This window comes from Bombina bombina, chromosome 5 (assembly GCF_027579735.1).
Source record: "Bombina bombina isolate aBomBom1 chromosome 5, aBomBom1.pri, whole genome shotgun sequence".
Lineage (NCBI taxonomy): Eukaryota > Metazoa > Chordata > Amphibia > Anura > Bombinatoridae > Bombina > Bombina bombina.
In genome coordinates, this window is record NC_069503.1 from 166,994,000 (window position 1) to 167,016,767 (window position 22,768).

At 40.0% G+C, this 22,768-nt stretch overlaps 1 protein-coding gene across 1 annotated transcript in view; it reads left to right on the forward strand.

The window, feature by feature from the left end:
- DLEC1 (DLEC1 cilia and flagella associated protein) overlaps window positions 1-22,768 on the forward strand; it is a 275,413-nt gene that overhangs the window by 41,730 nt on the left and 210,915 nt on the right. The window contains 3 exon segments of the mRNA XM_053715663.1: window positions 153-289; window positions 16,513-16,605; window positions 19,627-19,717. Coding sequence (XP_053571638.1) covers window positions 153-289; window positions 16,513-16,605; window positions 19,627-19,717 — 321 coding nt within the window.

Below are 22,768 nucleotides of genomic sequence, written 5' to 3' on the forward strand. Positions count from 1 at the left end.
TAGTGAGCTTTTTACAGCTATGCTGCATCACTTTCAAGTGTTTCAACATTTAGGTATCATCGCCCTTTAAAGACCATTTTTGGGTTTCATGACCCTTTAAAAATCTGAAAAAACAAAACAAACAAATGATTTATAAAGAACATTTTTAATAGTACCAGATTCTTTGGACTGTGGACCATGCTTAATTGGAGGAGTGAAGCTTCTGGAGTTTATATGCAGAAATGAAGGACTAAGTCGTGGAAGGTTCTGTATGATGCCCAAAAGTGCCTGGCCCCCAGCAAATTTTAGGGTGAGTGACCAGCCTATAATACGTTACTGGGAATTGAATGTAAAGGGACATTCTGATGCAATTTGATAATCATGTTACACTTCCATCAGAATGTCCCTTTAATTGTCAAGTTATTATATTTGTTACACTACAGTAAATAGAAGACATTCGGCCAGATTACGAGTGTTGCGTTATCAGTGGCTCTTTAATAACTTTCAAGTTATTTCCACCGCTCACCTTTAATAGCGCTGCTATTACAGGTTTTCCAAAAACCCGGTGTTAGTAGGCATTATGGCAGCGTTGAGCTCCATACCGCACACAAATACCAGCGTTACTTTGAGCTGGTTTTACGTGCTCGTGCACGATTTCCCCATAGACATCAATGGTGAGAGCCGGCTAAAAAAAAGCCTAACATCTGCAATAACGGAGCGTAAAGCTCCGTAACGCAGCCCCATTGATTCCTATGGGGAAAGAAAATTTATGTTTAAACCTAACACCTTAACATAAACCCCAAGTCTAAACACCCCTAATCTGCTGCCCCTGACTTCGCCGACACCTACATTACATTTATTAACCCCTAATCTGCCGCCCCTGACATCGCCACCACCTTCCTACACTTATTAACCCCTAATCTGCCGTCCCCAATGTCGCAGCCGCCACTATACTTACGTTATTAACCCCTAAACCTCTGGCCTCCCACATCACTAACACTAAATAAATATATTAACCCCTAAACCTAACTCTAAGTCTAACCCTAACACCCCTAACTTTAATATAATTAAAATAAATCTAAATACAAATTACTATTATTACCTAAATAATTCCTATTTAAGACTAAATGCTTACCTGTAAAATAAACCCTAAGCTAGCTACAATACAATAGTTATCTTAGGTTTTATTTCTCTTGTAAGGTGTATCCAGTCCACGGATCATCCATTACTTGTGGGATATTCTCATTCCCAACAGGAAGTTGCAAGAGGACCCACAGCAAAGCTGTTATATAGCTCCTCCCCTAACTGTCATAGCCAGTCATTCTCTTGCAACTCTCAACAAGCAAGGACGTTGTAGGAGAGAGTGGTTAAATATAGCTAGTTTATTTTCTTCAATCAAAAGTTTGTTATTTTTAAATAGTACCGGAGTTGTGCTATTTTATCTCAGGCAGTAAATAGAAGAAGAATCTGCCTGAGGTTTCTATGATCTTAGCAGGTTGTAACTAAGATCCATTGCTGTTATCACATATGTCTGAGGGGATTACACAGATGAGGTAACTTCAGCGAGAGAATGGCGTGCAGTTTATTCTGCTATCAGGTATGTGCAGTTATAATTTTTTCTAGAGATGGAAAACACTAGAAAATGCTGCTGATACCGGATTAATGTAAGTTAAGCCTGAATACAGTGATTTAATAACGACTGGTATCATGCTTACTCCCAGGGGTAATACCCTTATGATATTGCAATATAAAACGTTTGCTGGCATGTTTAATCGTTTTTATATATGCTTTGGTGATAAAACTTTATTGGGGCCTTGTTTTTTCCACATGGCTGGCTTAAATTTTGACTAGACTTTCCACTGTTGTAGTATAAAAGTTACAGTTGGTGCAGTTAAAATTACAAACTGTGACATCCAGCTTCCCTCAAAGGCCCTCTGAATGCTATAGGACATCTCTAAAGGGCCCAAAGGCTTTCCAAAGTCGTTTATTGGGGAAGGTAGGGCCACAGCTTGCTGTGGCAATTGTTTGTGACTGTTAAAAAACGTCTATTTTGTTTTTTTGATCCGTTTTTTGAACTAAGGGGTTAATCATCCATTTGCAAGTGGGTGCAATGCTCTGTTAGCCTATTATACACACTGTAAAAATTTCGTTTGATTTACTGCATTTTTTCACTGTTTTTCAAATTCTGACAAAATTTGTTTCTCTTAAAGGCACAGTACCGTTTTTTATATTTGCTTGTTAACTTGATTTAAAGTGTTTTCCAAGCTTGCTAGTCTCATTGCTAGTCTGTATAAACATGTCTGACATAGAAGAAACTCCTTGTTTATTATGTTTAAAAGCCATTGTGGAACCCCCTCTTAGAATGTGTACCAAATGTACTGATTTCATTTTATGCAATAAAGATCATTTTCTGTCTTTAAAAAATTTATCACCAGAGGAATCTGACGAGGGGGAAGTTATGCCGACTAACTTTCCCCACTTGTCAGACCCTTTGACTCCCGCTTAAGGGACTCATGCTCAAATGGCGCCAAGTACATCTAGGGCGCCCATAGCGTTTACTTTACAAGACATGGCGGCAGTCATGGATAATACACTGTCAGCGGTATTAGCCAGACTACCTGAACTTAGAGGTAAGCGAGATAGCTCTGGGGTGAGACAAAATGCAGAGCATACTGACGCTTTAAGAACCATGTCTGATACTGCCTCACAATATGCAGAAGCTGAGGAAAGAGAGCTTCAGTCAGTGGGTGATGTTAATGACTCAGGAAAGATACCTGATTCTAATATTTCTACATTTAAATTTAAGCTTGAACACCTCCGCGTGTTGCTTAGGGAGGTTTTAGCTGCTCTGAATGACTGTGATACCATTGCAGTGCCAGAGAAATTGTGTAGACTGGATAAATACTTTGCAGTGCCGGTGTGTACTGATGTTTTTCGAAATACCTAAAAGGTTTACAGAAATTATTAATAAGGAATGGGATAGACCAGGTGTGCCGTTCTCTTCCCCTCCTATTTTTAGAAAAATGTTTCCAATAGACACCACCACACGGGACTTATGGCAGACAGTCCCTAAGGTGGAGGGAGCAGTTTCTACTCTAGTAAAGCGTACTACTATCCCTGTCGAGGACAGTTGTGCTTTTTTTTTTTTTTAGATCCAATGGATAAAAAATTAGAGGTTACCTTAAGAAAATATTTATTCAACAAGGTTTTATCCTACAGCCCCTTGCATGCATTGCCCCTGTCACTGCTGCTGCGGCGTACTGGTTTGAGTCTCTGGAAGAGGCTTTACAGGTAGCGACTCCATTGGATGACATACTTGGCAAACTTAGAGCACTTAAGCTAGCCAATTCTTTTATTCTGATGCCATTGTTCATTTGACTAAACTAACGGCTAATTCTGGTTTTGCTATACAGGCGCGCAGAGCGCTATGGCTTAGATCATGGTCAGCTGACGTGACTTCAAAATCTAAGCTACTTAACATTCCCTTCAAGGGGCAGACCCTATTCGGGCCTGGTTGAAGGAGATTATTGCTGATATCACTAGAGGAAAAGGTCATGCCCTTCCTCAGGACAGGTCCAAATCTAGGGCCAAACAGTCTAATTTTCGTGCCTATCAAAACTTCAAGGCAGGTGTGGCATCAACTTCCTCTAATATATATATAATAATAATAATAATAAACAAGAGGGAACTTTTGCTCAATCCAAGACGGTCTGGAGACCAAACCTGACCTGGAAAAAAGGTAAGCAGGTAAAAAAGCCTGCTGCTGCCTCTAAGACAGCATGAAGGAACGGCCCCCTATCCGGGAACGGATCTAGTAGGGGGCAGACTTTCACTCTTCGCCCAGGCGTGGGCAAGAGATGTTCAGGATCCCTGGGCATTGGAAATTATATCCCAGGGATATCTTCTGGACTTAAAGCTTCCCCCCCAAAAGGGAGATTTCACCTTTCACAATTATCTGCACACCAGATAAAGAGAGAGGCATTCTTACACTGTGTACGAGACCTCCTAGTTATGGGAGTGATCCATCCAGTTCCAAAGGAGGAACAGGGACAGGGTTTTTACTCAAATCTGTTTGTGGTTCCCAAAAAAGAGGGAACCTTCAGACCAATTTTGGATCTAAAGATCTTAAACAAATTCCTCAAAGTTCCGTTGTTCAAGATGGAAACTATTCGTACCATCCTACCACTGATCCAGGAGGGTCAATATATGACTACAGTGGATCTAAAGGATGCTTATCTTCACATTCCGATACACAAAGATCATCTTCGGTTTCTCAGGTTTACCTTTCAAGACAGGCATTACCAGTTGTAGCTCTTCCTTTGGGATTAGCTACAGTCCCAAGAATATTTACAAAGGTTCTAGGGTCGCTTATGGCGGTCCTAAAGCCGCGGGGCATAGCAGTAGCCCCTTATTTAGACGACATCCTGATACAGGCGTCAAACTTCCAAATTGCCAAGTCTCATACGGACGTAGTACTGGCATTTCTGAGGTCTCATGGGTGGAAAGTGAACGGGGAAAGAGTTCTCTATCCCCACTCACAAGAGTTTCCTTTCTAGGGACTCTGATAGATTCTGTAGAAATGAAAATTCACCTGACGGAGTCCAGGTTATCAAGGCTTCTAAATTCCTGCCGGGTTCTTTATTCCATTCCGCGCCCTTCGGTGGTTCAGTGTATGGAAGTAATCGGCTTAATGGTAGCGGCAATGGACATAGTGCCGTTTGCACGCTTACATCTCAGACCGCTGCAACTATGCATGCTCAGTCAGTGGAACGGGGAGTACACAGATTTGTCCCCTCAACTGCATCTGGACCAAGAGACCAGGGATTCTCTTCTCTGGTGGCTATCTCGGGTCCATCTGTCCAAAGGTATGACCTTTCGCAGGCCAGATTGGACAATTGTTACGACAGATACCAGCCTTCTAGGTTGGGGTGCAGTCTGGAACTCCCTGAAGGCTCAGGGATCGTGGACTCAGGAGGAGTCTCTCCTTCCATTAAATATTCTGGGACTAAGAGCGATATTCAAGGCTCTTCAGGCTTGGCTTCAGTTAGCAACTCCTGAGGTACATCAGATTTCAGTCGGACAACATCACGACTGTAGCTTACATCAACCATCAAGGGGGAACGAGAAGTTCCCTAGAGATGTTAGAAGTTTCAAAAATAATTCGCTGGGCAGAGATTCACTCTTGCCACCTATCAGCTATCCATATCCCAGGTGTAGAGCACTGGGAGGCGGATTTTCTAAGTCGTCAGACTTTTCATCCAGGAGAGTGGGAACTCCATCCGGAGGTATTTGCACAACTGATTCATTGTTGGGGCAAACCAGAACTGGATCTCATGGCGTCTCGCCAGAACGCCAAGCTTCCGTGTTACGGATCCAGGTCCAGGGATCCCAAGGCGACACTGATAGATGCTCTAGCAGCGCCCTGGTCTTTCAACCTGGCTTATGTGTTTCCACCGTTTCCTCTGCTCCCTCGACTGATTGCCAAGATCAAGCAGGAGAGAGCATCGGTGATTCTGATAGCACCTGCGTGGCCACGCAGGCCCTGGTATGCAGATCTAGTGGACATGTCATCCTTTCCACCATGGTCTCTGCCTCTGAAACAGGACCTTCTACTTCAGGGTCCTTTCAACCATCCAAATCTAATTTCTCTGAGGCTGACTGCCTGGAGATTGAACGCTTGATTTTATCAAAGCGTGGCTTCTCCGAGTCAGTTATTGATACCTTAAGACAGGCACGAAAGCCTGTCACCAGGAAAATTTACCATAAGGTATGGCGTAGATATCTTTATTGGTGTGAATCCAAGGGTTACTCATGGAGTAAGGTCAGGATTGCTAGGATATTATCTTTTCTCCAAGAAGGTTTGGAAAAAGGATTGTCAGCTAGTTCCTTAAAGGGACAGATTTCTGCTCTATTCTTTTGCCAAGCGTCTGGCAGATGTTCCAGACGTTCAGGCATTTTGTCAGGCTTTAGTTACAATCAAGCCTGTGTTTAAACCTGTTGCTCCACCATGGAGCTTAAACTTGGTTCTTAAGGTTCTTCAAGGAGTTCCGTTTGAACCTCTTCATTCCATAGATATCAAGCTTTTATCTTGGAAAGTCCTTTTTTTTTTTTTTTTGGTAGCTATTTCCTCGGCTCGTAGAGTCTCTGAGCTATCTGCCTTACAATGTGATTCTCCTTATCTGATTTTTCATACGGATAAGGTAGTCCTGCGTACCAAACCTGGGTTCTTACCTAAGGTGGTATCTAACAAGAATATCAATCAAGAGATTGTTGTTCCATCCTTGTGTTACACAATCTGGACGTGGTCCGTGCTTTAAAGTTTTACTTACAAGCTACTAAAGATTTTCATCAAACATCTGCTTTGTTTGTTGTCTACTCTGGACAGAGGAGAGGTCAAAAGGCTTCGGCAACCTCTTTTTCTTTTTGACTGACTAAGAAGCTTAATCCGCTTAGCCTATGAGACTGCTGTACAGCAGCCTCCTGAAAGGATTACAGCTCATTCCACTAGAGCTGTGGCTTCCACTTGGGCCTTTAAAAATGAGGCTTCTTTTGATCAGATTTTACAAATTGCCTTGTCCCTCCCTTCATCCGTGTACTTTAGCTTTGGTATTGGTATCCCACAAGTAATGGATGATCCGTGGACTGGATACACCTTACAAGAGAAAACACAATTTATGCTTACCTGATAAATTTATTTCTCTTGTGGTGTATCCAGTCCACGGCCCGCCCTGTCATTTTAAGGCAGGTCATTTTTAAATTTAAACTACAGTAACCACTGCACCCTATGGTTCCTCCTTTCTCGGCTTGTTTTCGGTCGAATGACTGGCTATGACAGTTAGGGGAGGAGCTATATAACAGCTTTGCTGTGGGTCCTCTTGCAACTTCCTGTTGGGAATGAGAATATCCCACAAGTAATGGATGATCCGTGGACTGGATACACCACAAGAGAAATAAATTTATCAGGTAAGCATAAATTGTGTTTTTTATTTTACAGGTAAGTTTTTATTTATTTATTTTAACTAGTTAGTAAAAAGTTATTAACTATTTACTAGCTACCTAGTTAAAATAAATACAAAGTTACCTGTAAAATAAAACCTAACCTGTCTTACACTACACCCTGTTCCAAATTATTATGCAAATTCTATTTCAGTGTCACAAAGATTAATTTATTTTTTTCTGTTTAACTCATGGATGGCATTGTGTCTCAGGGCTCTTTTGATCACTGAAAACAATCTCAGACACCTGTGATAATAAGATTGCCAGGTGAGCCCAATTAAAGGAAAAACTACTAAAGGAGGGTGTTCCACATTATTAAGCAGAGTACCATTTTCAAGCAATATGGGGAAGAAAAAGGATCTCTCTGCTGCCGAATAGAGTGAAATAGTTCAATGCCTTGGACGAGGTATGAAAACATTAGATATTTCACGAAAACTTAAAGTGAAAGTAAAGTTAGGTGATCTGCTATACCCAGTTACACAGTTTAGTTAAAAATAATAGGAGTTTAAGTCATGTTTTTTTAAAAGTTCGATCTAAATACCTTTTTCGCCGCAAATAAAGTAACATTTTTCCGATTTTCTAGTCAGCCCGTTTTTCTAGAGCTAATTCACTTCCTGGTCACATGTATTTTTCGTCCAATTGACTTTCTGGACGATCGGCGGCCGTGAAGCTACGTCATCCCACTATCGGATCAATTGCGCATGCGCAAAAGCTCTTGTACCAAGGATTATGTCGGGTGTGCGTTCCCGATTCGCACATGCGCATAAATGTTTAACTGTTGCAGCCGCGAAGACCGGGTGATAAGAAAATCTCATGCGCATTGCGGCCACAATCGATGATTTGTGCATGCGCAATGCGTTCCGTGCTCGCGAATGCGCATTTCTCCTACGTATAGAGCGGGTGGGACCGCTCTATACGTAAAGGCAGCAAAATATAGGAAGTGGAGGGTGGGCGGAGTAAGGCTAATGACAGTAAGCTAAATATATATTAAAAAATAAAATCGAATTAGTAATATAAAAAAAAAAAACATAGCAATCTCAATATACTATTGTTATAGAATACATCCATGTTTTGCAGAGCATACAAAATTTACTTTCACTTTAAGCGTGATCATCGCACTATTAAGAGATTTGTGGCTGATTCAGAGCACAAACGGGTTCATGCAGATAAAGGCACATTGAGGAAGATTTCTGCCAGATACATGCATCGGATCAAGAGAGCAGCTGCTAAAATACCATTACATAGCAGCAAACAGATATTTGAAGCTGCTGGTGCCTCTGGAGTCCCACGGACATCAAGGTGTAGAGTCCTCCAGAGTCTTGCAACTGTGCATAAACCTTCCATTCGGCCACCACTAACCAATGCTCACAAGCAGAAACGGCCGCATTGGGCAGAAAAATACATGAAGACTAATTTTCAAACAGTCCTGTTCACTGATGAGTGCCATGCAATCCTGGATGGTCCAGATGGATGGAGTAGTGGACGGTTGATGGAACGGCCACCCTGTTCCAACAAGGCTGCAACGTCAGCAAGGTGGTGGTGGAGTCATGTTTTGGGCCGGAATCATGGGAAGAGAGCTGGTCGGCCCCTTTAGGGTCCCCGAGGGTGTAATGATGACCTCTGCAAAGTATGTGGAGTTCCTGACTGACCACTTCCTTCCCTGGTACAGAAGGAAGAACTATGCTTTCCGTAATAAAATCATCTTCATGCATGACAACGCACCATCTCATGCTACAAGGAATACCTCTGCATCAATGGCTGCTATGGGGATAAAAGGAGAGAAAGTCATGGTGTGGCCTCCATCCTCCCCTGACCTCAATCCTATTGAGAACCTTTGGAGCATCTCCAAACAAAAGATCTATGAGGGTGGGAGGCAGTTTACATCCAAACAGCAGCTCTGGGAGGCTATTCTGACATCTTGCAAACAAATTCAAGCAGAAACTGTCCAAACAAATCACACGTTCAATGGATGCAAGACTTGTAAAACTGCTATCAAATTAGGGGTCCGATGTTAAAATGTAACGTGACCTGTTAAAATGTTTAAAAAGTTTAAAATGTTGTTCAAAGTTTGATTGAAATAGCTTTTGATTTCAGTAAATATGCTGCAAACACAACAAATGACAATTTTCAGTTCTTTACAACCTATAAAGTGTTTTGAAACTTACTGTGCATAATAATTTGGAACAGTGCATTGTAAGGCCTAGATTTGGAGTTCGGCGGTAAAAGGGCTGTTAACGCTCCGCGGGTTTTTTTCTGGCCGCACCATAAATTTAACTCTGGTATCGAGAGTTCAAACAAATGCTGCGTTAGGCTCCAAAAAAGGAGCGTAGAGCATATTTACCGCAAATGCAACTCTCGATACCAGAGTTGCTTACGGACGCGGCCGGCATCAAAAACGTGCTCGTGCACGATTCTCCCATAGGAAACAATGGGACTGTTTGAGCTGAAAAAAAACCTAACACCTGCAAAAAAGCAGCGTTCAGCTCTTAACGCAGCCCCATTGTTTCCTATGGGGAAACACTTCCTACGTCTGCACCTAACACCCTAACATGTACCCCGAGTCTAAACACCCCTACCCTTACACTTATTAACCCCTAATCTGCCGCCCCCGCTATCGCTGACCCCTGCATTACACTTTTAACCCCTAATCTGCCGCTCCGTAAACCGCCGCCACCTACGTTATCCCTATGTACCCCTAATCTGCTGCCCTAACATCGCCGACCCCTATGTTATATTTATTAACCCCTAATCTGCCCCCCACAACGTCGCCGACACCTGCCTACACTTATTAACCCCTAATCTGCCGAGCGGACCTGAGCGCTACTATAATAAAGTTATTAACCCCTAATCCGCCTCACTAACCCTATCATAAATAGTATTAACCCCTAATCTGCCCTCCCTAACATCGCCGACACCTACCTTCAATTATTAACCCCTAATCTGCCGACCGGAGCTCACCGCTATTCTAATAAATGTATTAACCCCTAAAGCTAAGTCTAACCCTAACACTAACACCCCCCTAAGTTAAATATAATTTTTATCTAACGAAATAAATTAACTCTTATTAAATAAATAATTCCTATTTAAAGCTAAATACTTACCTGTAAAATAAATCCTAATATAGCTACAATATAAATTATAATTATATTATAGCTATTTTAGGATTAATATTTATTTTACAGGCAACTTTGTAATTATTTTAACCAGGTACAATAGCTATTAAATAGTTAAGAACTATTTAATAGTTACCTAGTTAAAATAATAACAAATTTACCTGTAAAATAAATCCTAACCTAAGATATAATTAAACCTAACACTACCCTATCAATAAAATAATTAAATAAACTACCTACAATTACCTACAATTAACCTAACACTACACTATCAATAAATTAATTAAACACAATTGCTACAAATAAATACAATTAAATAAACTATCTAAAGTACAAAAAATAAAAAAGAACTAAGTTACAGAAAATAATAAAATATTTACAAACATAAGAAAAATATTACAACAATTTTAAACTAATTACACCTACTCTAAGCCCCCTAATAAAATAACAAAGCCCCCCAAAATAAAAAATTCCCTACCCTATTCTAAAATACAAATATTACAAGCTCTTTTACCTTACCAGCCCTGAACAGGGCCCTTTGCGGGGCCTGCCCCAAGAATTTCAGCTCTTTTGCCTGTAAAAAAAAACATACAATACCCCCCCCCCAACATTACAACCCACCACCCACATACCCCTAATCTAACCCAAACCCCCCTTAAATAAACCTAACACTACCCCCCTGATGATCTTCCTACCTTGTCTTCACCATGCCAGGTTCACCGATCCGTCCTGGCTCCAAGATCTTCATCCAACCCAAGCGGGGGCTAGACATCCACTGAAGAAGTCCAGAAGAGGGTCCAAAGTCTTCCTCCTATCCGGCAAGAAGAGGACATCCGGACCGGCAAACATCTTCTCCAAGCGGCATCTTCTATCTTCTTCCATCCGATGACGACCGGCTCCATCTTGAAGACCTCCAGCGCGGATCCATCCTCTTCTTCCGACGACTAGACGACGAATGACGGTTCCTTTAAGGGACGTCATCCAAGATGGCGTCCCTCGAATTCCGATTGGCTGATAGGATTCTATCAGCCAATCGGAATTAAGGTAGGAATTTTCTGATTGGCTGATGGAATCAGCCAATCAGAATATAGTTCAATCCGATTGGCTGATCCAATCAGCCAATCAGATTGAGCTCGCATTCTATTGGCTGTTCCGATCAGCCAATAGAATGCGAGCTCAATCTGATTGGCTGATTGGATCAGCCAATCGGATTGAACTATATTCTGATTGGCTGATTCCATCAGCCAATCAGAAAATTCCTACCTTAATTCCGATTGGCTGATAGAATCCTATCAGCCAATCGGAATTCGAGGGACGCCATCTTGGATGACGTCCCTTAAAGGAACCGTCATTCGTCGTCTAGTCGTCGGAAGAAGAGGATGGATCCGCGCTGGAGGTCTTCAAGATGGAGCCGGTCGTCATCGGATGGAAGAAGATAGAAGATGCCGCTTGGAGAAGATGTTTGCCGGTCCGGATGTCCTCTTCTTGCCGGATAGGAGGAAGACTTTGGACCCTCTTCTGGACTTCTTCAGTGGATGTCTAGCCCCCGCTTGGGTTGGATGAAGATCTTGGAGCCAGGACGGATCGGTGAACCTGGCATGGTGAAGACAAGGTAGGAAGATCATCAGGGGGGTAGTGTTAGGTTTATTTAAGGGGGGTTTGGGTTAGATTAGGGGTATGTGGGTGGTGGGTTGTAATGTTGGGGGGGGGGTATTGTATGTTTTTTTTTACAGGCAAAAGAGCTGAAATTCTTGGGGCATGCCCCGCAAAGGGCCCTGTTCAGGGCTGGTAAGGTAAAAGAGCTTGTAATATTTGTATTTTAGAATAGGGTAGGGAATTTTTTATTTTGGGGGGCTTTGTTATTTTATTAGGGGGCTTAGAGTAGGTGTAATTAGTTTAAAATTGTTGTAATATTTTTCTTATGTTTGTAAATATTTTATTATTTTCTGTAACTTAGTTCTTTTTTATTTTTTGTACTTTAGATAGTTTATTTAATTGTATTTATTTGTAGCAATTGTGTTTAATTAATTTATTGATAGTGTAGTGTTAGGTTAATTGTAGGTAATTGTAGGTAGTTTATTTAATTATTTTATTGATAGGGTAGTGTTAGGTTTAATTATATCTTAGGTTAGGATTTATTTTACAGGTAAATTTGTTATTATTTTAACTAGGTAACTATTAAATAGTTCTTAACTATTTAATAGCTATTGTACCTGGTTAAAATAATTACAAAGTTGCCTGTAAAATAAATATTAATCCTAAAATAGCTATAATATAATTATAATTTATATTGTAGCTATATTAGGATTTATTTTACAGGTAAGTATTTAGCTTTAAATAGGAATTATTTATTTAATAAGAGTTAATTTATTTCGTTAGATAAAAATTATATTTAACTTAGGGGGGTGTTAGTGTTAGGGTTAGACTTAGCTTTAGGGGTTAATACATTTATTAGAATAGCGGTGAGCTCCGGTCGGCAGATTAGGGGTTAATAATTGAAGGTAGGTGTCGGCGATGTTAGGGAGGGCAGATTAGGGGTTAATACTATTTATGATAGGGTTAGTGAGGCGGATTAGGGGTTAATAACTTTATTATAGTAGCGCTCAGGTCCGCTCGGCAGATTAGGGGTTAATAAGTGTAGGTAGGTGTCGGCGACGTTGAGGGGGGCAGATTAGGGGTTAATAAATATAACATAGGGGTCGGCGATGTTAGGGGTAGCAGATTAGGGGTACATAGGGATAACGTAGGTGGCGGCGATTTGCGGTCGGAAGATTAGGGGTTAATTATTTTAAGTAGCTTGCGGCGACGTTGTGGGGGGCAAGTTAGGGGTTAATAGATATAATACAGGGGTCGGCGGTGTTAGGGGCAGCAGATTAGGGGTACATAAGTATAACGTAGGTGGCGGTCGGCAGATTAGGGGTTAAAAATTTTAATCGAGTGGCGGCGATGTGGGGGGACCTCGGTTTAGGGGTACATAGGTAGTTTATGGGTGTTAGTGTACTTTAGGGTACAGTAGTTAAGAGCTTTATAAACCGGCGTTAGCCAGAAAGCTCTTAACTCCTGCTATTTTCAGGCGGCTGGAATCTTGTCGTTAGAGCTCTAACGCTCACTGCAGAAACGACTCTAAATACCGGCGTTAGGAAGATCCCATTGAAAAGATAGGCTACGCAAATGGCGTAGGGGGATCTGCGGTATGGAAAAGTCGCGGCTGTAAAGTGAGCGTTAGACCCTTTAATCACTGACTCCAAATACCAGCGGGCGGCCAAAACCAGCGTTAGGAGCCTCTAACGCTGGTTTTGACGGCTACCGCCGAACTCTAAATCTAGGCCTAAGTTTTTTATTTTGAAAAAAAATACTGTTATCATTAGGAGGTTTGTTCAATAAAATTTGAATTGTACTCTTAATAGTTGATAACATGACAATTATGCTAACTGTTGTTTACATCAATTATTTAGGTAAATGAGAAAGATATAATTGGCATAATAATTTGGAACAGGGTGTAAAACCTAACATTACACTAAAATTAAATAAATTAAATTAACAAAATACATTTATCTAAATTACAAAAAATAATAAACACTAAATTACACAAAATAAAAAAGAAATTATCAAATATTTAAACTATCTACACCTAATCTAATAGCCCTATCAAAATAAAAAAGTCCCCCCAAAATAAAAAGAAACCCTAGCCTACACTAAACTGCCAATGGACCTTAAAAGGAATAATTTAGGTATTAATTGTAATTTTTATTTGGGATTAATTTAATTATGTTAAAGTTAGTGGGTGTTAGGGCTAGGGTTACGTTAGGGTTAGACTTAGGGTTAGGTTTATGGGTTAATAACTTTAGTATAGTGGTGGCAACATTGGGGGCAGCATATTAGGGGTTAATAAGTGTAGTTAGGTGGTGTCGATTTTGGGGGCAGCAGATTAGGGGTTAATAACAGTAATGTAGGTTGCGGCGATGTTAGGGACAGCAGATTAGGGGTTAATAAGTGTATGTAGGTGGCGACAACATTGGGGCAGCAGATTAGGGGTTAATAATATTTAACTAGTGTTTACAATGCAGGAGTGCAGCGGTTTAGAGGTTAATATGTTTATTATGTTTATTATAGTGGCTGCGATGTTCAGAGCGGCCTCAGTTTAGGGGTTAATAGGTAGTTTATGGGTGTTAGTGTACTTTGTGACACTTTAGTTATGAGTTTTATGTTACAGCTTTGTAACGTTAAACCTATAACTACTGACTTTCAGGTTGCGGTACAGATCTTGTAGTTATAGGCTGTACCGCTCACTTTTTGGCCGGACAGGCAAACTCGTAATATCCGCGCTATGAAAGTCCCATTGAAAAAGGCCTTTTTAAAAAGTGCGGTAGTTACGTTGCGTGACGACCAAAAAAGTGTGCAATACAGCTATACCTACAAGACTCGTAATAGCAGCGGTAGTGAAAAAGCAGCGTTATGAGGCTTTTTCACTCATAACGCAAAACTCGTAATCTAGCCGATAGTTACTTGTCCAGTATTTTTAACACAATTTGAAACTCCTATTCACTTATTCAATTAGCATTACAGACCATTCTTCTAGGTTAAGCAGAATACCTTTAATTCTCCCGCTACACTTTCTGGTTTTACAGTAACGTGTGGTGTGTTCTAACGGTATAGCAAACATATCAGATAAGCAATTTGTATCTGTGTATACTAAGAACATAGCCATCAGATTGTTGGACACTTTTTATTATTTGGAATAAATGCCCATGTATATATTATTTATAAAAAAAAACATGCCCAGCAGCTGCAGTTTGTGGCAGGTTTAAAAAAAAAAAAAAATATATATATATATGCGTTTGTAGACACATGTGCTCTAACAAGTATCCAACAATCCGATGGCTATGTTGCACGCGGCTGCACTAAAAACATAGAATCTGTTGGGTTGAGACGTGCAGGCATTGGAATGTGATTATGCGGAGGAGAGTATGCGTAGTGAGTATTTTTGATCAGACAGCTGATGGAACGTCACTTACGTTTGCTGATCTGAAATGTTTGCTATTCTGTTGGAACATGGTGCCCTATGGTGCTTATTTGAGGGCAGTTACTGATGAACCTGACCAAAAGGTTAGCTGTTTGCTAAATTCTGCACCCAGTTACAGATCTGTCCTCTAATTTGACCAGTATATGTGAGTATCATATAAAAGGTCCATTATAGTGAAATAATGTTATGCTCTCATTCGACTCTGCAGATCAATGTGTTTAACCACAGCAATATAGCTAAACTCCCCATTGGGAAAACTGCAGGTCCCCAGCAGAAACTGACACTAATCCAATCAGCAGTGATATTTACATAGCTGGGTTGTGCAACTAGCACTGCCGATTGAATCAGATTGGAACTGCGGCAGCAGATCTCTGCAGCTCCCAAGTGGTATTATACCTATGTGTTTAACCAATTTGCAGGGAATAAACGCATAGCATTGCAGGGTCGATAGTAATAAAAATACTCTAACAAATGTAAGCATGTAAATATTTTACTATAATAACCCTTTAATTATCTAGGAGGGTGTATCAGGGGCTCATCGTCTTATTTAGGCATTAATACTTTACATGTTCTAATAATCAGCAGCTTTATGTCAACATGAATGTAACATTGGAGGAAGAGTCATACTTATAAGTTAAACATTAAATCTCCTTTATTTTGTATCAAAACTTTATATTCATTCAGCCTCTTTAGTAAATGATCTTAAACAGGGTAATATTTAGTTTTGTATCACAGTGTAGATAATTTTAATTGGAATTCAGTGCGCTGAACAATACATCTCAGTCATACGCCCTTAAAGGACATTAAAGTAAAAATTAAACCTTCATAAGTCAGACAGAGAATACACTTAAAAAAAAACTTTACAATTTACATCTATTATCAAATTTGCTTTAAACTATTGGTATACTTTGCTGAAGGGGCAGCAATGCACTACTGGGAGCTAGCTTCCCATTGAGTGAGCCAATGATAAGAGGCATGTATGTGAAGCCAGGTTCCGGTAGTGCATTGCTGCTCCTGAGCTTACCATAAGTATGCTTTGTATGCTTTTCAACAAAAGATACCAAAAGAGTGAAGCACATTATTTAATAGAAGTAAATTGGAAAGTTGTTTGAAATGTCCTGCTGTGCCTGAATCATGAACACTTAATTTTGGCTCTACTGTCCCTTTAAGCGCTTTGCAGAATATGCAAGTAATAGTAAAAAAAAAAATACTCTTACACATTAAGGTAATGTCTTTTTACACTTTTATGTCCCTTTTAACTGTGCTTCTTGTAACCCAGTAACATAGTTTGATAAGCTCTCCAAGCCCAATAAACTGATTGACTAAATAGTATTAGAAGAGCTAATGAGTGGATGACATTATTACTTCATGTTATGTGATGTTTTATTTCTGTGTTTAAAGAGTGTAGCTACCACAGGGTTTGTGGAACAAGCACCATTTGGAATTCGTCCTGCTGTTTTTGAATTATATCCTGGCCAAGAAACTGTTATCGAGGTCAGTACAGACTTTTTAATATTAGATGTCATGATAATCATTGCAGATGCTTTTTCTTCTACAGGGAGCTATGTATCCAATTACATTGTGTCTCCAGTGAAGATTTGTATGTAAATGAGACTATAAAGAGCATATTCTGAATATTTTCATATGTAAACATTTATTTAATTTGTTTTTGTTATTCTTCTGGTTTGGCCAAAGTGCTGCTGTAGAGCCAGTATATCCTATTACTCTACCCTTGTCTGAAAACTTTCTTCCTCCTGCCCCTTCTGTATCCACTCCCTCTTTCTTATTATTTCCTCAAACTCCAATCTGTATGACTTGTCTTGTACTGCATCCATATAATGTAATGCCTTGCCAATCCTTGTGGGACTTGCCTCAAGCTTTTTCAAATGCTCCTCAAACATGTATTTTTTATTCATAGATGCACACAAACTGTACTCTGCTTTTTTAGTTTACATTATTTTTCTTACCTTTTGTCTCAACTATTGCTGTCACACCCTTGCCCGAGATTGAACCTGGGACTCCTGGTTTGCAACCTTTTACTCTGTCTCTACACCACCAGAGAGCTCTGTCTTTTGCTGATGTTTCTGGAGTCCTGCTAACTGCTCCACCTTCCTGCCAGCCGCAGTCAGTTACCTAATCAGCACTGCTATAAAAGGCTGCCTTGCAGACCTCATCCTGCCCTGTGTTTTTTCACTCTGTTTGTGCCTCTGACCTGTGCCTGTATCAAAGTTGAATCTTGGTAAATCTTCTGGCTCCTGTACCGGCGTGTCTCCTCATCTTTCTATTGGATCTCACCTGTGTTAAACAAAGGATTAGGCAGCTTCTCTGGTATACTGAACTTGGCTTGTTTTCTTACTACTGTTACTGATCTGATTCTCCCTGTATTTGGTGACTTATCAGACTGCTCTCTGGTATCTGACCCTCGATTTGTGTTTAGACTATTCTCTTGCTACCAGTCTGTCACAGCTGCCTATGTATCCAGTATCCCTACTTTTCTCAGTGGTGCCCTGCTCCAGTACTCAAGCTCTGCAGAGGGCATTTGCTACGCACTGGTATCCTGCTCCAGTACTCAAGCCCTGCATAGGGCATTTGCCAAACACCAGTGCCCTGCTTTTAGTACCAAAGTCCTGCATAGGCCGTCTGTCAAGCACCAGTATTCAGCTCCAGTACCCAAACCCTGCGAAGGGTGTCTGCAAAGCATCCGTATCCTGTGCTAGTACCCAAGCCCTGCAGAGGGCCTCTGCCGAGCCACCAGTATGTTGATCTAGTACCCAAGACCTGCAAAGGGCATCTGCCAAATACTGGTATCCTGCTTCAGTACCCAAGTTCTGCAGAGGGCTTCTGCCAAGCACCAGTATCCAGCTCCAGTACCCAAGCCCTGCGGAGGGTGTCTGCCAAGCATCAGTTTCCTGCTTCAGTCCTCGGCCCTCAAACAGGGCATTCCAGTCCTCAACCCTCGAGTGGGCACCCCAGTTCCAGTCCTTGGCCCTCAAGTGTGAATTCCAGTCTTGGCCTTAGAATGGGCACTCTTGTCTTCGGCCCTCAAGTGGGCCCTCCAGTCTCGGCATTAGAGTGGGCACACCTGTCCTCTGCCCTCGAATGGGCAATCCAGTTCCCAGCCCTCTGCCCTCAAATGGGCACTACGTTTAACATTGGCTCTGGTGTGGACATTACTCCAGCCTATTCTTTTTCCAGAATCTACCCCAATTTCCTGTACAATAAACCTACCATGTCTGTCTCTTTGCTACCATGTCTAAAAGTGGTAATTCCTCAAAGAAGCGCATTCCACTGGTCCCTTTTAGTGCTCAAGATGGGACTAAGTCTGACACCTGTCCTCTACACATGAGCTCCAAACCCCTGAACCCACTCTGCCGAGCACAACAATTCCCCATTGAATGAAAATACAATCTGACGTCACTAACATCAACATAAGTTGTTTGGAAAAGTTTCAAGAAAAAGTCTTTACTCTCATCCAAAAACAAACTCACGTGTCTTCGAACTTCGAATGGGATCGTGTTCTATATATATTATATAATAGAGCTTTTTGGCAATAAACACATGAGTTGGGTTTGGCACATACAAAGTGGTAGCCATATGGCAAAGTACCTCATGCCCACGGTTAAATATGGTAGTGATTCTTTAATGTTTTGGGGCTATTTTTCTGCTAGAGGACCTGGACATTTTGTTAGGATACACGTCATCATGGACTCTATCAAATATCAACAGATATTAAATGAACACCTGACTGCCTTGGCCAGAAAGCTTAAAATGGGCAGTGGTTGGCTCTTCCAGCAGGAAAATGATCCAAAACATACATCAAAATCAGCACAAAAATGGTTTACTGACCACAAAATCAAGGTCGTACCATGGCCATCCCAGTCCCCTGACTTGAACCCCATAGAAAACCTGTGGGGTGAACTGAAGAGGAGGGTCCACTAGCCTCGACCTTGAAATTTAAAGGATCTGGAAAGATTCTGTATGGAGTAATGGTCTCAGATCCCTTGCCATGTATTCTCCAACCTCATCAGGCATTATAGGAAAAGACTCAGAGCTGTTATCTTGGCAAAAGGAAAGTAGTACAAAGTATTGACTAAATGGGGGCCAATGATTGTGCCACATATATTTATATATTTATTGTTTGCAATTGTTTGATATCTATGAGAGCAGAATATTTTTGTATATTTTTTGAACAAAAGATCAAAAGGTTAAACAACAAAGACAATTTGTCACAGCCCTCTTTGCTTTACCAATAGGGCCAATATTAATGGAGGGCACTGTATATTAACAGTATTACATTTTACTATTGAGTTTTAGCAAGATTTATAACTATTTATTGTAATTTTTGTAAACTAATTAAATTAAATTAATACATTTTATGTAATTTGAAATCCATTGATAATGTATATAGTGAAAACACAAACAAGTATGTTACTTGCTATTCTCTCAACATTTGTCTACTGTCTTTTAAGTTAGCCTTTATGACCTGATTATTATTTTTTTCTCTTTTTCTTTAAGGTTGTTTTTTTCCCAAATTCTCCTGAAACGTTCACCCAAGTTTTTACCATTGTGTGTGATAACTGTCAAGTCAAGGATGTGACAATAACAGGTCTGTTATTGATAGAGCTTATAGCCCAATTAAACATATATGGGAATAATTAATCACATTCATAATTTTTAAAGAAACACTTTTTATTTTGTTTACATCAAGGGGGTGATTGCATTACTAAACAGTTATGTGGTATGCTTGTAATTTTGGAACGGACAGCCCTGTGTAGGAAATACAAAGCATATGGGAATTTTATCCCCATGGCTACATATGAGGATATATACCCGTATTTATTGTGTACTAGAAAAGAAGGAACCCCTTTTCAACAAGTTTTTCCCATTTGTTAAACTTAGTGTATATTTATAATGTGCAATTATATTTTATTTTCCATGTGCTTCCTTTCGACTCATGTGATAACCACTTTATTTTTGTACCTAGGTATTGTCTTTGTGGCTGAATGACTCTAAAATAACAATCTTTAGAAGGTTACATATAACATTCTACTTAATTGAATGTACATATTGTGCATACAAGGATTGCTAAAAAAAAATCCACACCCACAATTAATTTAACATATATGTGTTGAAATGTTACGTACCAAACCAGTGCATGGCTTATGCAGCAAGTGACACTCAAGAAATGCTAAAATGTTGTGAGGTCATAGTGTCACTTTCATTCAACATGAGTTAAACTCTTGGCTACAAGGGCCTTTGCAGTGTGTTACAGCCCTCTACTGCAGCCAGTGAGTTAACCCTTACTTTAATCCCAACCCTAGCTATAGTTGTAACCTTGGCCCTAATCCAAACTTTATCCCTAAACTTAGCCCTAACTATAACTCTATTGTTATGTGTAACTTTAACCTTAGAACTAACCAAGCTAAATCCCTTTTCATAACTTAAACTTTAGCCCTAACCCTGACCTTAGCTCTAACTAGACATGTCATTCAGATCCTTTGTTAGGATCCAAATGCGGAAGAAAGCAACCGCTCGTGGCATTTGGCTCTTTTCAGAGTCATATTTATTCTTGTGAAAGTTCATCACACTTAGGGCAAGCTTACAAGCAATATTGGGTTTATATTGACTGTTTGTGTGCGTCGGATGTATAATGCTAGTGCGTGAGCAATTTACGCTACAATGATTATTGTGACCTCAGAACGCTCATAAAACACATAAAACTCATATAACAAAAAAGTTAAAAGGGCTCAAAAAAAAAATAAGACAGGCAAAGGGGTTTAACATAGAGATACATATACATGTCTAAATATGTATATATGTGTACATATGTATTTATATGTGTTTATATGTATTTATATTTAATAAAGTGTTTATGTATTTACTGTAAACATTTATTCACATTCCAATGTTTTGCACATACCAGAATATATTCTAAGTATTTTGAAATAGATATTCCTATATATATCTGTATATATCTATACCTAATATATAATAAATTTTATATATATATATATATAGGTTTAGATATATATTGTACCAAAATACCATCATATATATGTAGAAATTTGTGTTTATAAATAAATAGAACATATTCTGCTATGTGAAGAACTTTGGAATGTGAAATATTCATATTTTCATGTTGGGTTAGCGCAATTGAGAATATGCAATTGAGTTTACACGCGAGAAGGGTGTGAGTTTTTGTTCCCACTTTCTTTCTAATGACACGGTGAGTCCACGGATCATTTATAATTACTGTTGGGAATATCACTCCTGGCCAGCAGCAGGAGGCAAAGAGCACTACAGAAAAGCTGTTAAATATCACTCCTCTACCCACAATCCCCAGTCATTCTCTTTGCCTACAGTGCAAGGAGGAGTTGAAGTTTAGGTGTCTGATCAGAATTTTTCTTCAATCAAGTTTTTATTATTTTAAAGCAGAGCAGGTTTGTTCTGATCTTTTCTGGGGTCTAGCCGTAGTCCACGTCAGTCTCTTCAGTAGGGCAGTGGTGGCTTTTGAGCACTTGGGAACTTGTGAGGTACAATCCTCACTGGGTTTACTCAAGATTTTGCTGCCCTATGCAGAAAGCCTGAGTATGCTTACTCAGATTCTTTCTTTTTCCACAGGTCCATGTGAGGTATGGGATCCTCTCAAACCAAGTGAGCTGCCCTGCTGCCGGTCAGATGGTTTAAGGTAAGTGCCATATTTATTTTTCTTAGTAAGGAGAATTTGGCACTTCTGCAGCTAAGTGCTGCTTTACAGGGACATTTTTAATTTACCCAGTTAAGAAGGGGTTAATATTAACCAGGCAGTTTTCTGGGGCACTGTGGACTGTGTGGGGAGATTTTATTTATTTTTGGTGGCTCAGTTTGTTTTACTCCGGTTACGATCCAGACTGTGTTTTTGTATTAGTCATGCCTGGCATATAAAAATGAGAGTTTCTCAGCATTTACAGTAATATCAGCTTATTAGCTTTGCAGTCCACTCTTTACTAGAAGGGGAGTTTCCCTACTAGGGGGGGCGGGTAATTCCGTTGGCGAGCTTCTAGGGCTCTGTCGGCTGCAGGGTATGATGCAGTTGTCAGCTCCATAGTTAGTGCTGCCATTGCGAGTCCGGAACGGATCTTTGATCATATTGTTTCAGGCTGCAGGACAGGAAGGCATATCAGTAAACAGCTGAGGTGTTTGGGTGCCTGGGGTTTATTGTTTTAAAGGGCTTGTGTGTTAAACGTTATTTAAACATCAGTATTCATTATTTAAAGACGCAGTACTTTCTTTAAGTGCAAATAAATAAAGTTTCTTTTTCTCTGTTGTCATTTTTGTATTAAAATGGACCAAGAAGCCATACAAATCCCAGATTTTCTGATACAGTATAGTCTTGAGAAAGGCCTAGTCTAGGCCGAAACGCGTTGGCATACTGGTGAGCTTGGTTTTAATTACCTATATTATATATCATATACAGTGTTGCACTATTTGTTTCTCTTTTGTTCCCTTTTAGGTATTTTATCGATGTATTTGTTTGTTATGGATCTTACCAAGGATTTTTAACATCTGAATTAAGGATTTGTTTTCACTAGATCTTTAGTGCTTTTTAATATTATCACTGATTTTCTATTTTTGTCTTTTGATATTTTTGTCTTTTGATTTTTGTCTTTTGATTTTT